The following is a 16,823-nucleotide window of genomic DNA, read 5'->3' on the forward strand; positions in this document are numbered from 1 at the left end:
GTGGACAATAAAAGAAGTGAAGCCAAAAATTCATACATGTAGTTGAAACCCCTATAAACAAGTAAATTTTATTAACTATTATGTACTGATAGTTTTAATCATGGTAAGAAAGTATTGAATTTCAATGAACAAACCATAGAAGCTATTCAGCCTAACATAATTTCAGATATGAGTGGAATTTTTGAATTAAAAACTATAAACAAGTATTTCTACTGCTAAGGAGAAAGGACAGAATGATAAATAAACGAATGAGAGAAAGCACAGGAGATGATTATATTAAGTAGCTACTTCGAAGTAGAATAATAAGAATGAAGACAGGCTGACAGACAGAGGACCGAATAAGAAAACCGTTTGCTTCCTTCGTGATAAGAAAAAATCTAGAGGATTAACTTACGTGGGAGGATTAGACGAAGTCGAGAACAGTGAATCAGAAACAACTAATGAGTTGTTGTGAATAGAGTTTTTTATTCAATGATCATTTCATTGACTACACATCATTCGGATGGGCGGGAGGAAATGGGGGAAGAGCAAGCTGGCACAGATGATATTGCTTGTCTTCAGCTTTACATAACTTAAGATACGAGTGGAGTCTTAAAACACAAAATAGATGAAATAAAATTTTAAGCTATTATCAATTATTTCTATTAGTGACAGTTCCATATGAGGTGCAGATGATGATACGACTAGTGCTGTGGTGTGGACGATGATGCCCCGTCTGTCTTGTAGATGACAGATATTGTTATACTAGCTTAGCGCCCTTTGCTTCGCTCGCATAGACTGTATGGCCTGCAGAGATATTTTTTGTTTTTATATTAGCGAATTTTATTCTGTTCACAAATTGCAATACCTTCCAAGGTTTTTACACTTAGGTCTTTTCCGAATGTACTTCTGACCAAAAAGCGATTCTGCTAGCTGGAGTCCTAAGTTTTTGTTACTCATACCTTTTGCGTTCTTGTGGAGATATTTCCACCACAACTTTCATCCCATAACAAATATCTCTTTATATCTAACCGAGAAGTGAAATATCAATTTTTATAAATTTAGCTGTTTTTTTTTTTTTTAATCTAATGAAATATTTTCCGGAAAATTCCCATCCCCTGTTGCACTGCCTTAGGGGTTCAAATTCCAGAAACGCTTAAACAAATCTTTTTAATTTTCTAACGGAGAGGTCAAGCATCAGTTGTCATAAATGTAACCTTAAAAATACTTTAGTAAGTCTTTAGGAATTATTTATTTTCAAAAAAACTTTCACCTACTTTTTTACCTGCTTAATTGTTGAACTTCCAAAATTGCTGCAATGCGTATACTTTATTTTCTGACTGGGGGACAAATACCAGTTTTTGCAGTTCTGGCTTCAAAATTCCCAATAGCGATATACTTTCAAAAATACTCTCATCCCCAATTTCATCCCCTTAGGAATGGAATTTCGGACAACCCTTCTTAAGCGATGCCTAGAGTATAACATCCACATCCTTTCCACATTTCGCCGGCCGGAGTGGCCTAGAGGTTCTAGGCGCTACTGTCTGGAACCGCGACACCCATACGGTCGCAGTTTCGAATCCTGCCTCGGGCGTGGATGTGTGTGATGTTCTTAGGTTAGTCTGGTTTAAGTAGTTCTAAGTTCCAGGGGGCTGATGACCTAAGAAGTTGAGTCCCATAGTGCTCAGAGCCATTTGATTTCTTTCCACGCTTCAAGCATATATGCTTAGCTGTTTGGTCTGGGCAATGATCATTCAGTGAATTAGTCTGAAGCTATTTCACCGCCGTAGGGATTGAATTTCCAAAACAGTGAAACACGTAATTTTTCATCTCTAACCGAGAAGCTTAACACCAATATTTAAAGAGTTGGCTTTAAAAATGCTTTCGCAATGAAATATTTCCTTCAAACGTTTCACTCCTATTTCAACTCCGCAGGGGTTGAATTTCCGAAAACAATGATATGGATATGTTTTATTTCTAACAAAGAAGCCAAATACAAATGTTCATGGATTTAGCTTCAAAAACGCTTTCATAGTAAAATATTTTTGTGAAAAAAGCTCACCACTATTTCATCGCCTTAGGGTTAAAATTCCAAAAACACTGAAACACGTACTTTTTTTATTTGCAACCGAGAAACCAAATACAAAATTTCATAAATGCAGCTTTAAAAATACGTTAGTAGTTCTTTAATAATAATATATTTTAAATAAAAGCTTTCACAGGTTATTTCACCCCCGTAGGGTTAAATTTCCAAAAATGCTGAAACACGTATTTCTTTAGTTCTGACCGAGGAAAAAAATACCAATTTTCGCACGTCTAGCTTCAAAATTGCCTTAATACGAATTTCAAAAAAAATCTTCATCCCCTATTTAACGCCCTTATCGGTCTGTCTATAGTAAGCGGTTTGTGCAGGGCAATGATGTGTAAGACAGTCAGAACATTGCGTTTTAATATATTTAGACTGTTGCGTATAATGATCAGCTCCCAATAAGTGCTGTAGATTTAGTAAGCGGGACCGAGGGGATGAAAAACAAAATACATGGGACACTATGGTTTTTCTAGAGGAGTGGATGGTGCGTCATGGGATGTGTGTGAGCTGGAGAGGGGACCTCGCATAGGGAGGAGCTGGAGAGGGGCTTCGATAGGGGAAATCTGGGTGGGACATTGAAGCCTCGTAAGTAACGAGCAGGCAGGAAAGATAGAAGTGATGGGTATCGACAGGGCGTTCGGGGTCTGAAACTGGGACACTGTTTTCAATTTCCTTGGGTAAGATGTGGAGTCTATAACTGCGCAGAAAAACCTGATACAGTGCGAGCCATCATAACAACAGTATTCAGGGTAAACGAATTAGGAGAGCTTTATGTCAGCATTGAAAGTTGTAGGAGGTCCATGACTAAGGAATTTATTGCTAGCGCACTCGAGCAGATGTAGTTTCGATGGATTGCTCACGCGCTGCCTGCGATATGTAAGCTATAAGAGAGTCTCAAACCTGAGAGCAGTGTTGGCTGCAGTAGGAACTGTGTGTCAGTAGGAGTAAGTAGTTGATAGCTGTCTGGTGTATCGAGTTGGCTGGGCCGGTCGTGGGGAGCGATGGTGGTGGCTGAGCGATGTTGTATAAGGTAAAAGCAGCCTCGCGCATATGCACTGTATATCAAGTCCCATGTAAATGTTTTTTTAAAAATCTCTTAATATCAATCTTTCTAATAAAAATTAACTTTTGACAATCATTCATCTCAATTTAAAGAATTTACTAATTTCTCCAATCCATGGTCATCCCGATTATTGTAGAGAAAAATCAGTTATTTCTTTTTATACATGACAAATTGAAACCTCCCCTTTGAACAATTCTACATGACTGTGCTTAAACTGACACACAATATTTTTAGCGCAACGCAGTCCGACTTTCAGTAATCCCTACAAAAGAATGGCCCTGACTAACATTAACCTATACCTTTCACAAATCACTTACCTCACCAAAAATATTCGTTACTTGAACTACTGCAATACAGCGAGCACCACTACTGCCAGCTAAATAAAAGATTCAAATTACGGAAGGCACTAACTACTGATAGGTATAGTTAGCAAATGAAAGATTTTAATAGAGAACAAACAATGTATTTACCTTAATAGTCATAATATATATAGGAGTTCATGACATCCATTCTTACAAATTTCAAATCTCCGCCATCTCTATCCCCATCTCTCTCCCCACATTCACCACTGCTGGCGGGTCACCTCCAACTGAGCAACGCTACGCGCTGTTAGCATCCAGCTACCGCTGCCCAACACTACAATGGCAGACAACAATGCAAACCAGCCACAGACTGCACACGGCATAGCCAGTGATTTTCATACAGAGAGCTACGTGGCGGCGGCGTTACCAATAAAAAAACCTAAACAGCCTACTTACAAAATCTATCGGCCAGCATTGCACTGGGCTGTGCCAGGAAAGTTTCTTATAGGAGCACATATATACGCGTCATCCGGCGACTTCATTGAGGTAAGAATTTTCAATTTATTCAGAATGATCTTTCAGGGCCATGACGCAGCACTTCTGACTTCCAAATTTACCAGTTGACATTCACAGTCAGTCAATTATTGAAAGATTGTATATGACTTGGTTATATATTTGACTTGGACAGGATTTGTGATTGGCGTAAAGAATGGCAGCTAACTCTAAATATAGATAAATGTAAATTAATGCAGATGAATAGGAAAAAGAATCCCTTAATGTTTGAATACTCCATTAGTAGTGTACGCTTGACACAGTCACGTCGATTAAATATTTGGGTGCAACATTGCAGAGCGATATGAAGTGGGAGAAGCATGTAATGGCAGTTGTGGGGAAGGCGGATAGTCGTCTTCGGTTCATTGGTAAAATTTTGGGAAGATGTGGTTCATCTGTAAAGGAGACCGCGTATAAAACACTAATACGACCTATTCTTGAGTATTGCTCGAGCGTTTGGGATCCCTAACAGGTCGGATTGAGGGAGGACATAGAAGCAGTTCAGAGGCGGGCTGCTAGATTTGTTACTGGTAGCTTTGATCATCACGCAAGTGTTACGATGCTTCAGGAACTCGGGTGGGAGTCTCTAGAGGAAAGGAGGCATTCTTTTCGTGAATCGCTACTGAAGAAATTTAGAGAACCAGCATTTCGCGGAAAGACCAAAAAGATAAGATAAGGGAGATTAGGGCCCGTACAGAGGCATATAGGCAGTCATTTTTACCTCTTTCTGTTTGGGAGTGGGACAGGGAGAGAAGATGCTAGTTGTGGTAAGAGGTACCCTCCGTCACGCACCGTATGGTGGATTGCGGAGTATGTATGTAGATGTAGTAGATGTAGATGAGCCACAATTTTATTGAAAGGATAGTCACGTTATTATTGCGAGGTTAAAGAATGTTATACATTTTTTAAACTGTTGCTAGGTTACACTGAATGTGAATTATATATAATTAGTTTTCAACGCTTGGGAGAATACAAAGGTGCACTGAAAATAACGGTTATGAACCTAAACTGTGATGTCAATAAAGTGCGAGTCATTTATGACGGCGGCCGAGTTTAGGTTCTTTCTGCGCATCTGACGTCACAAAACACAGTCAGCCCATGAAAATAGAACGACGTTGCCAGAGATCGCCTGCGGTGCAGAGCACGGACGATTGTCTTCAGTTTTAGAAACGTTCAGTCATAAATAAAGTAATAGAACGAAAGTAGTGTCTTGATAGCAGATTTTCTTTTATAGAATGTTTGGAAAAAGCTTTCTTTATACCAATTGCTTCATATTCTATTAATTAATTAAACCAAACAAGCAATAAGCCTCCTAATTCAGGCGATAGCAATGAAAGGTATTTGTATCATTCTCACTAACCGCTTTCTTGCAATAAAGAACAGCGGTAATTGTTTATTTCCTATTGTACTTCAACGAAACGTGAGTAATTCGTAGTCATACCAACAGTGTTTATCGGTATAGCGTAATGGTTAAAAGTGTATGGCTGTTACGTGCAGGGTTCTGAGTTCAGACCTTGTTCGGTGCTTAATATTTTCTTTATTGAAAAACAATATCGAAGTGTCTTTCTTCATGAATTTTATCTGTTTGAATGTATTTTTTTGAAATTTGTAATGGCAACTAAAATCGACCATACGGAAAGTATACGCTATGGACGTTTACCTCTGCAAACTCTTCAAAATTTCGTGCAATGGTTTACTACATCTAATGCTGCACAATAACAGTGTTGAACTTCGAAACAAAAGTAAGTCATTTATGGGGGAAGAAATCAGTCAAGAAGATGTGTAAAAATCAAATTTTTTGGGCCAAATAGTTTTTGTGAAATCGAATGATAAAGTGTGCCAAAGTAATCGAAACACCATGTGTCTGCACAGGCACACCGCGGAATACAGGGAGCACGTCTCTGTAGCAGCGAAAGCGTTAATGCGGCCGTGGTGGCTTTACTTCATAAACTGCGCGCTCCCCCCTAAACATAAGTTTGCAAACTATACAGGGTGAGTCACCTAACATTACCGCTGGATATATTTCGTAAACCACATAAAATACTGACGTATCGATTCCACAGACCGAACGTGAGGGTATGTTTTTTAACACAAACCTACGTTTTTTAAATGGAACCCCGTTAGTATTGTTAGCACATCTGAATATATAAACAAATAAGTAATTAGTGCCGTTTGTTGCATTGTAAAATGTTAATTACATCAGGAGATATTGTAACCTAAGGTTGACGTTTGAGTACCACTCCTCCGCTGTTCAATCGTGTGTATCGGAGAGCACCGAATTACGTAGGGTTCCAGAGGGAACGGTGATGGACCTTAGGTACAGAAGAGACTGGAACGCACATTACGTCCACATGGTAACACCTTTTTATTGGTCTTTTTCACTGACGCACATGTACATTACCATGAGGGGTGAGGTAGACGTACACACGTGGTTTCCGTTTTTAATTGCGGAGTGGAATAGAGTGTGTCCCGACATGTCAGGCCAATAGATGTTCAATGTGGTGGCCATCATTTGCTGCACACAATTGCAATCTCTGGCGTAATGAATGTCGTACACGCCGCAGTACATCTGGTGTAATGTCGCCGCAGGCTGCCACATTACTTTGTTTCATATCCTCTGGGGTTGTAGGCACATCACGGTACATATTCTCCTTTAACGTACCCCACAGAAAGAAGTCCAGAGGTGTAAGATCAGAAGAAAGGGATGGCCAATTTATGCGTCCTCCACGTCCTATGAAACGCCCGTCGAACATCCTGTCAAGTGTCAGCCTAGTGTTAATTGCGGAATGTGCAGGTGCACCATCATGCTGATACACATACGTCGACGCGTTTCCAGTGGGACATTTTCGAGCAACGTTGGCAGATCATTCTGTAGAAATGCGATGTATGTTGCAGCTGTTTGGGCCCCTGCAATGAAGTGAGGGCCAATGAGGTGGTCGCCAATGATTCCGTACCATACATTTACAGTCCACGGTCGCTGTCGCTCTACCTGTCTGAGCCAGTGAGGATTGTCCACGGACCAGTAATGCATGTCCCGTAGATTCACTGCCCCGTGGTTTGTGAATCCCGCTTCATCGGTAAACAGGTAGAACTGCAACGCATTCTCTGTTAATGCCCATTGCCAGAATTGCACTCGATGACTAAAGTCATCACCATGTAATTGCTGATGTAGCGACACATGAAACGGGTGAAAGCGGTGACGATGCAGTATGCGCATGACACTACTTTGACTCAGTCCACCGGCTCTCGCAATGTCCCGTGTACTCATGTGTGGGTTCATGGCAACAGCAGCTAACACACCAACTGCACCCGCTTCTCCTGTGACGGGCCTGTTACGGACCCGTTTGCGTGCTACGACCATACCTGTTGCATACAGTTGGCGGTAGATGTTTTGCAATGTGCGGCACGTTGGATGCTCTCTGTCCGGGTACCGTTCTGCATACACCCTGCAGGCTTCAGCTGCATTTCGTTGACACTCGCCATAGATGAGTATATCTCCGCCTTTTCAGAGTTCGAATACACCATGGTCACAGTTCCTACAACACTACACTACCACAGACGTCTGGTAACACGGTGTACTACAATTGGTCTGCGTGCGGAGACGAATGCAGAATAACAATAGCAACAAGCGCTAGATGCGGACACTGCGACATCCAGACCAAACCACAACAGTACACTACAGCCACACTCGTAAACACGGTGGTCATCGTAAACATGTCCCTGCAGATGCTGCTCGCCGACCGTGGCGCGTGTTTGTTACAACACGCAACTGAACGTAGGAGGTTTCAAGCGTCAACTTTAGGTTACAATATCTCCGGATGTAATTAACATTTTACAATGCAACAAACGGCACTGATTATGTATTTGTTTATATGTTCAGATGTGCTAACAAAACTAACGTGGTTCCATTTAAAAAAAAACGTATGTTTGTGTTAAAAAACATACTTCCGTGCATTTTTGTACGGTTTGTATTAAACAATTACACTAGCCCCTCTCCTCACGTTCGGTCTGTGGAATCGGTTCGTCAGTATTTGATGTGGTTTACGAAATATATCCAGCGGTAACGTTAGGTGACTCACCCTGTATACTATGGCGCTGCTTCTCTTGTCGCGTACAACTGGCAACGCAGCAATCTCCCGCGTCTGGGCGGGCATGCGCGAACCGCCAAGATAAAAGAATAGAACTATAGTGTAACGTGACATTTACATGCCGCGGCAGTAACCTTAACTTTTTACAGCTCACCTTGAAACGCTCCGGGGGCTCGGCGTAGGGCACGCCGCGGTAGGCGTGGTACGCCCTACCCTCGTACTTGAGCCGCGTCCCGCGAAGCACGCCCAGCGTCAGCTGCACGGTCGGGTTGTCGACTGCAGAGGAGGCGGCCAGCAGCGCCACGAGTGTGACGAACCTCAGCATCGCCACCACCTACACAAAATACGGCGACCGCATACTGCCAGCCGGCGGCACTCAATTCGCTGCACTTTTCCGTTAAGTGAATCATCATCATCATCTAAGACTGATTATGCCTTTCAGCGTTGAGTCTGCAGCATAGTCCCCCTTATAAAATTCCTCCACGATCCCCTATTCAGTGCCAACGTTGGTGCCTCTTCTGATGTTGAACCTATCACTTCAAAATCATTCTTAACCGAATCCAGGTACCTTCTCCTTGGTCTACCCTGACTCCTCCTACCCTCTGCTGCTGAACCCATGAGAATCTTGGGTAACTTTGCTTCTCCCATGCGTGTAACATGACCCCACCATTTAAGCCTGTACGCCCTGACTGCTACATCTATAGAGTTCATTCCCAGTTTTTCTTTGATTTCCTCATTGTAGACACCCTCCTGCCGTTGTTCCCATCTACTAGTACCTGCAATCATCCTAGCTACTTTCATATCCGTAACCTCAACCTTATTGATAAGGTAACCTGAATCCACCCAGCTTTCGTTCCCATATAACAAAATTGGTCGAAAGATTGAACGGTGCACTGATAACTTAGTCTTGGTATTGACTTCCTTCTTGCAGAAGAGAGTAGATCGTAGTTTAGCGCTCAATGCATTAGCTTTGCTACACCTCGCTTCCAGTTCTTTCACTATGTTGCCATCCGGTGAGAATATGCATCCTAAGTACTTGAAACCGTCCACCTGTTCTAACTTTGTTCCTCCTATTTGGCACTCAATCCTTTTATATTCCTTTCCCACTGACATTACTTTCGTTTTGGAGATGCTAAACTTCATACCATAGTCCTTACATTTCTGATCTACCTCTGAAATATTACTTTGCAAACTTTCAATCGAATCTGCCGTCACAAGTAAGTCATCCGCATATGCGAGACTGCTTATTTTGTGTTCACATATCTTAATCTCACCCATCCAGTCTATCGTTTTCAACATATGATCCATAAATAATATGAACAATAGTGGAGCCTTGTCTTACCCCTGAAACTACTCTGAACCATAAACTCAATTTACCGTCAACTCTAATTACTGCCTGACTATCTATGTAAAGGTCTTTAATTGCTTGCAAAAGTTTGCCTCCTATTTCATAATCTCGTAGAACAGACAATAGCTTCCTCCTAGGAACCCAGTCATATGCCTTTTCTAGATCTATAAAGCATAGATACAATTCCCTGTTTCACTCGTAACACTTCTCCATTGACAACCTCTAAGAGACCTAAACCCACACTGATTTTCATCCAATTTGTTCTCAACTAATACTCGCACTTTCCTTTCAAGAATACCTGAGAAGATTTTACCCACAACGCTGATCAAAGAGATACCTCTGTAGTTGTTACAATCTTTTCTGTTTCCATGTTTAAAGATTGGTGTGATTACTGCTTTCGTCCAGTCTGATGGAACCTGTCCCGACTCCCACGCCGTTTCAGTTATCCTGTGTAGCCATTTAAGACCTGACATTCCACTGTATTTGATGAGTTCCGACTTAATTTCATCCACCTCATCCGCTTTATTGCACTGCAATCTACTGACCATTTTCTCCACTTCCTCAAATGTGATCCTATTTCCATCATCATTCCTATCCCATCGTACATCGGAATCTGACACATTACCGATCGTATTTTCACATACATTGAGCAACTCTTCAAAATATTCCCTCCATCTGCCCAAGGCATTAACAACATTCACCAGCAGTTTTCCTGACCTGTCCAAAATACTTGTCATTTCCTTCTTAACTCCTTTTCGAACACTGCTAATTACACTCCAGTATGATTTTCCAGCAGCTTGACCCAAAGTCTCCAACCTGTTTCCAAAGTCTTTCCAAGATTTCTTCTTGGATGCTGCAATTTTCTGTTTGGCTTGAATATCTTGAGAAATCAAAAACTAAAAGAATCACATTCAACCGAAGCCCATAAATATTCAAAACTGTGTGTCCGACTGGAACTCTAATCGTATACCTTATCTTTCAGAGACACTGCTCTTCTGTGAAGTTTAGAATGTAGGAGACTGGTACTGACAGCAACCCGCCAGGTTAGTCGAGAGCGCCGCTCCCGGATCGAATCCGCCCGCCGGACTAACGACGAGGGCCACTGTGCTGGCCAGCCTGCATGTGGTTTTTTTTCCACATCCCCCTAGGTGAATACTGGGCTGGTGCCCACGTCCCGCCTCAGTTACACGACTCGCAGACATTTGCAACACATCCTCACTTTTCCATCATTTCCACTAGACGCAGACAGATTGGGTACTCTGATTCTTACCGATACGTGTCGTCATTAAACCCCGCTTTGAACTCCGCCTGATACTGTGCCCAAAACACGAATACTTCGTGTGGGTAAGGAAATGAAACAGCTGCTGCATAGCTTACTTTTTTTTCGTTAAGTTTATTGCTCTAATCCTTCTAAGAGAGAACAAAATGGTTCAAATGGCCCTGAGCACTATGGGACATCAGTCCCCTAGAATTTAGAACTACTTAAACCTAACTAACCTAAGGACATCGCACACATCCATGCCCGAGGCAGGATTCGAACCAGCGGCCGCGCGGTTCCAGACTGTAGCGCCCAGAAGCGCTCGGCCACTTCGGCCGGCATCTGTTATTACTTTTATGTTGTAATTTCATGTACTGACATGTTCCATGACTTTGGAGATTGGTTTCTCAGTTTGGTCCTACGGAACTTGACGTGTAAATAAATTAATAAATAAATAAATACGTTTCACAACTGCGCACACCCCGCCTTTAACTAAAAGACTCATCTTCGTCCATAAAGATGTTCGTTTACCTGTGTCGTATACCTGTTTCACGCTGACATTACGCGAAATACACCACTTTTAGCAAAGTAAACGTTTGGAGTCTGGCTGCAGTTATTTTCATACTTGAATGAAGCCACCCATCGCCGCTGCTTCATTGCTTCCCACCTAATCGCTTACAAACGGCATGTCTAGGTAATTTCGGACTAACCATTGAACAGAATTTTACCAAATGCGTAACACTGTCATAATTATATTTATTCTGCTGCCGTTTTCGGTCTTAAGTCATCTTCAACGGCAGCTGTAAAGCAAACAAATGTGGACACTGTGACAATGCGAGACGAAATATGATCAAAATAGAAAACAAAAGTTGAATCAATGGAAATACCCACTAAAATTATCGTAGATTTATCACATTACATTTGTATGGCCCATTGACAAAAGGACAGCATGTGATGTATAGCAAACATGTCAAACAATTTCAGAGTCAAAGATGACAGCCTTGATCGAATCCAAAGAAATTGCCATCGAACACCTCTGTGCTAATGAGATTACAAAACTGAAATATTAACAATTTAACACGGATTGATATAACACAAAAACTTTAAAAAATACGTATAAAATAAAAGAGTAACAGTATTGATGAATTAATAATACACAGTATTTTACAATCCAGTCAAAAACGTAAGCATGTAAAGTACATGCGCCAGACCAGTCCATCAAATTACAATGATCAGTCCATGAAATTACAATAAGTCAAGTCAAATCTGACGGAAACACAAATTAAATTAATAATAAACTTTATTGCGCACAAGTGGTGCATATCAAGACACATTATTTAACACAGAGGTCTATGATTGATATCACACGGTTTTTACAGGTTAGTACTTGATGTCGCTCACAAAGTTTTTCACAGAGTTCACATATGCATATCGAGACCGGATCGTGGTATGTCTCTGACCTGCAGATTACGTGACGGTAGCCGTGGACCGCCATGGAATTCATGAAGTGTCTCAGCTCCTGGTTTATGCTCAGTCCATCATGCCCTCTGAAGACTAGAACTCTGGCCATATCTCCTTCTTTTTCTTCTCTCTCTCTGGTTTCTTCCAGTTGTCTGTGCAGGGCAAGTTGAATTTCCATCTCAGGACCTCCACTAGAAATGTTTCTCTCGCGAGTTGAAATTCCGAGGGCTGCCTTCAGGAAGCTGGCTTTCTTTTTCCATTCATAGTAGGTCTCCATAGCTTAGCTTTTCCCATGTTATTTCTATTCCATATGTTAGGATAGGAAAGATTTTGGCTTCGAAGAGAGCCATGGCTGTATCCAGGGATAGTTTTCTTAGTGACTTGACGTCGTAGATGGCTTTGGTTGCGGCTGCAGCTCGTTTTGTTGTGTGGATTCTGTATGAGTGTGCTGTTGTCTGAACCGTTACGCCCAGATATTTAAAGCTGTTCGTAGGTTTTAGAGGTTCTTCTTTGAGGTATATTTTGTCCTTCGTGGGTAGGCGTCCTCCTTTCCTGAAGACCACGCGTAAAGTTTTTTCTGCGTTTATCTGCACTCCGTTGCGTTCAGTCCATGTTCCAAGAGCATTTACTCATTTCTGTAGTTCATTTTTATTGTGTGATCCTACCAACAAGTCGTCTGCGTATATATACACTCCTGGAAATGGAAAAAAGAACACATTGACACCAGTGTGTCAGACCCACCATACTTGCTCCGGACACTGCGAGAGGGCTGTACAAGCAATGATCACACGCACGGCACAGCGGACACACCAGGAACCGCGGTGTTGGCCGTCGAATGGCGCTAGCTGCGCAGAATTTGTGCACCGCCGCCGTCAGTGTCAGCCAGTTTGCCGTGGCATACGGAGCTCCATCGCAGTCTTTAACACTCGCAGCATGCCGCGACAGCGTGGACGTGAACCGTATGTGCAGTTGACGGACTTTGAGCGAGGGCGTATAGTGGGCATGCGGGAGGCCGGGTGGACGTACCGCCGAATTGCTCAACACGTGGGGCGTGAGGTCTCCACAGTACATCGATGTTGTCGCCAGTGGTCGGCGGAAGGTGCACGTGCCCGTCGACCTGGGACCGGACCGCAGCGACGCACAGATGCACGCCAAGACCGTAGGATCCTACGCAGTGCCGTAGGGGACCGCACCACCACTTCCCATCAAATTAGGGACACTGTTGCTTCTGGGGTATCGGCGAGGACCATTCGCAACCGTCTCCATGAAGCTGGGCTACGGTCCCGCACACCGTTAGGCCGTCTTCCGCTCACGCCCCAACATCGTGCAGCCCGCCTCCAGTGGTGACGCGACAGGCGTGAATGGAGGGACGAATGGAGACGTGTCGTCTTCAGCACTGGCCGTACACCTCTGGTGATCGTCGAGGGGACACTGAATAGTGCACGATACATCCAAACCGTCATCGAACCCATCGTTCTACCATTCCTAGACCGGCAAGGGAACTTGCTGTTCCAACAGGACAATGCATGTCCGCATGTATCCCGTGCCACCCAACGTGCTCTAGAAGGTGTAAGTCAACTACCCTGGCCAGCAAGATCTCCCGATCTGTCCCCCATTGAGCATGTTTGGGACTGGATGAAGCGTCGTCTCACGCGGTTTGCACGTCCAGCACGAACGCTGGTCCAACTGAGGCGCCAGGTGGAAATGGCATGGCAAACAGTTCCACAGGACTACATCCAGCATCTCTACGATCGTCTCCATGGGAGAATAGCAGCCTGCATTGCTGCCAAAGGTGGATATACACTGTACTAGTGCCGACATTGTGCATGCTCTGTTTCCTGTGTCTATGCGCCTGTGGTTCTGTCAGTGTGATCATGTGATGTATCTGACCCCAGGAATGTGTCAATAAAGTTTCCCCTTCCTGGGACAATGAATTCACGGTGTTCTTATTTCAATTTCCAGGAGTGTAGATCTTGAGGGACCGAGCCGAAGTTCTTATTGCTAGGGCCACGTTGTGTGTGGCTACGTTGAACAGAAGGGGACTGAAGGGGCTCTCTTTGTAACACTCCATTTGTCTGTACAATTTCTTGCGAGGTTGTTACGTTGTCTGATATCATGATGGTGTTTTTGCTCAGAATGCTGTTTGTCAAGATGCTTAGTTTCTTGATTTGTTCCACCATCTGTTCTAGTATGGCGCATGTTATGGTCCTGTTAAGATTGTCTAAAGCCTTTGTGAAAGCGACGAATACTGTGTGCACTTTTCCTTTCGGAAGTCTGATTTTCTCCTCTATGTCGTCTATGAGATTTTTGACTGCGTGTAGGGTGCTTCCGTTTTTCCTGAATCCAAATTGTTCCTCTGGGATCTTGTTGTCGATTTCTTCTGTTAGTGTAATCTTCATTAGGCTCGTCAGTATTTTGAGGACGTTGTTCTCTAGTGCGATTCCCCGGTACGAGTTTGGGTCATGTGGTTCTCCATTCCCCTTGTACATCATTCTCCATCTCTCCGGGATTTGTCCTGTGTGCTGACAGAAGTTCATCATGTCCTTGATTGCTGGAATTAACTTCCTGGACTGTATTGATGTGTTCGTTGAATATCACGTCCGGCCCTGCTGCCTTCTTGTTCTTCAATGCTGTTATAGTGTTTCTAATTTCCTCTGCCGTGTAGCTTCTGATGGCTTCGTATTGTCTTGTTGTTTCTTGAGCTTCATTGACTCTTTGTTGATTTAGGATGTTGCTGAAGTGGTTCCCCAAGGCTGGCAACTCTATTTTTCCCATTTTCTGTGACTGTCGTGCCTTTACAGCCATGTAGGAGTTTTATATTGCTTCTTTCGCCATTCTGCTAACCTCAAGTTCTGTGAAATCGTCTCGTTTTTTCTTTAGGAGGTTCTTGTATTCTTTTATGAGTCTGCTATATGTGATCAGGTCGTCCTGTTTTTGTGTGCGTTTGTCCACATGGAGGACTAAAAAGACTCTCTTTCTTTCTGTGTAGCATTGTTGATCGAACCATCTCTTTGCCTTTCTCATGTTCGTTGTTGTGGTTGTGGCTTTAATTATGTCTTCTAACGCTGTTGCTACAGCATCTAGGCCCTTTTCTTGTATTTTATTTTCAAAGACGGTAAGCTTGTCTCCATTTTCGCGTATTTTATTCTCGTCTATCTTTCTGGAGGTTCTTATCGTATGCTTCGATTTCTGTTGTGTGCAAATATGTTCTTTTATTTTGAAGGTAGTTGTCACTGGACGGTGTTTCTTTATTGGTATCTTCGTGGCGGAATATATCCCCTTGTGGTCCGTTATTTCGAGATCGTTGCCTTGGTAAAGGATTATGTGTGTAGTGCTGCTACCATTGTGTGCGAAGTTTGTATTGTTTCTCTCTTGTTAACCAGTGTGACTCCCTCTTCAACCATCATCTGTAGTAGCCCCTTACTTCTGTAGTCATGCTTATCTGGTCTGTACTTTAGTTCTCCCGCAATAATAATACTTTTTCCCGGGGTTGTCTTTTCTAGAACGGTCATCACGATTGCTATGACGTCCTCAATCGAGGTCTGGGGTTTGATGTAGAGGCCTATGAAAGTCACTCTCTCAGTCTCCATTATTACGGTGTCTTCTTGTTGATAAACGCAAGATACTGTTCCTATCGTTAGTTTTGTAGAAGCAGGATATTCCTTTTGTAGGTCTCCCTCTCGGTCCTTTTTTTTTTTCAGGAATGTGTTTTGAGTAGAAAACGGGGATTTCTATACTGTCCATCGCTATCGTCTCTTATCAGGATGACTATGTCATGGCTTCTTAGGAGCTCACCTTCCGTCAAATCTAAGGCACTTCTTAGTCCTTCTACGTTGTAAAGAAGTAGAGTTCGGCACCTCGGCTTTAGCAGCTAAAAAATCGGTATCTTCTAATTAGGGCCCCTTCAGGCCATTTTTCTGCATCTGTGATTTTGTGAAATTCGTTTAGTAGTATGCCTACTTTGTAGGCTTTTAGTGTTCCTCTGGATTTTATTTCCTTTCATTCTACTATTTCAGTCACCTTCAGTTTTCCGAGGTGTCGGATAAGATTTTCCGGCGTGGAGTTGCAGTGTAGCCGTCCTAAGAAGAGCCACGCTCTGCATACTGCTGCCTGGAGTGCGCTGTCTGTTGATTCCGTTTCTCGTTGGGGTTGTTGCTGCGTGCCCACCACTGTCAGGGTCATCGTCTGTTGATTCCTTCGACGGTTCCTTCGCGCGACTTCAAACCATGCTTGATTTTTTTCGTCGCCGGTTGTTTCGTCGGAGCTTGCTTCCTTTTTATCGGCCCTTGGTGTGATCTCCTCGTATTTCTTGCCGTTGATTATGACTCCTTGTGTAGTAGGCGGGTTGGGAATTTCTCGCATTGTTTCTTTTGGTTTGGTTCCGTTTTGGACGGACTCAGCTGTCGCTTTTGCTGTGGCCCCGGCTAAGTGTATGATTTCGGTTCTGATTTTTTCATCTATTAAATTTCTTGTACTGTTGGTGAGATGTTTCATCATGGCTTCCATTTTTTGTGTTAGTTATAATGAAATTTTTTCTTCTACTTTGTCTTCGTCTTCTATTTCCAACTCCTTTGTTTTCGCGGGTTAAAGTAAATTAATATTAATTAAATACATTTTTTTTATGAATGAGCGGAAACAAAGGGAATGTAATGTATGTAGATGTAAAACATCTAAAATTTTATG

General features: G+C 42.8%; 1 protein-coding gene across 1 annotated transcript in view; it reads right to left on the reverse strand.

Moving 5' to 3' along the window:
- LOC126335739 (juvenile hormone esterase-like) overlaps positions 1-16,502 on the reverse strand; it is a 136,290-nt gene extending 119,788 nt beyond the window's left edge. The window contains exons 1-2 of the mRNA XM_049999195.1: positions 16,245-16,502; positions 8,228-8,407 (exon numbers count right to left, since the gene is read on the reverse strand). Coding sequence (XP_049855152.1) covers positions 8,228-8,407; positions 16,245-16,502 — 438 coding nt within the window. The remainder of the gene's footprint in view (positions 1-8,227; positions 8,408-16,244) is intronic.
- Positions 16,503-16,823: the final 321 nt, after the last annotated feature.

The sequence above is a fragment of the Schistocerca gregaria genome, chromosome 2, assembly GCF_023897955.1.
Source record: "Schistocerca gregaria isolate iqSchGreg1 chromosome 2, iqSchGreg1.2, whole genome shotgun sequence".
In the NCBI taxonomy this organism is placed as follows: domain Eukaryota; kingdom Metazoa; phylum Arthropoda; class Insecta; order Orthoptera; family Acrididae; genus Schistocerca; species Schistocerca gregaria.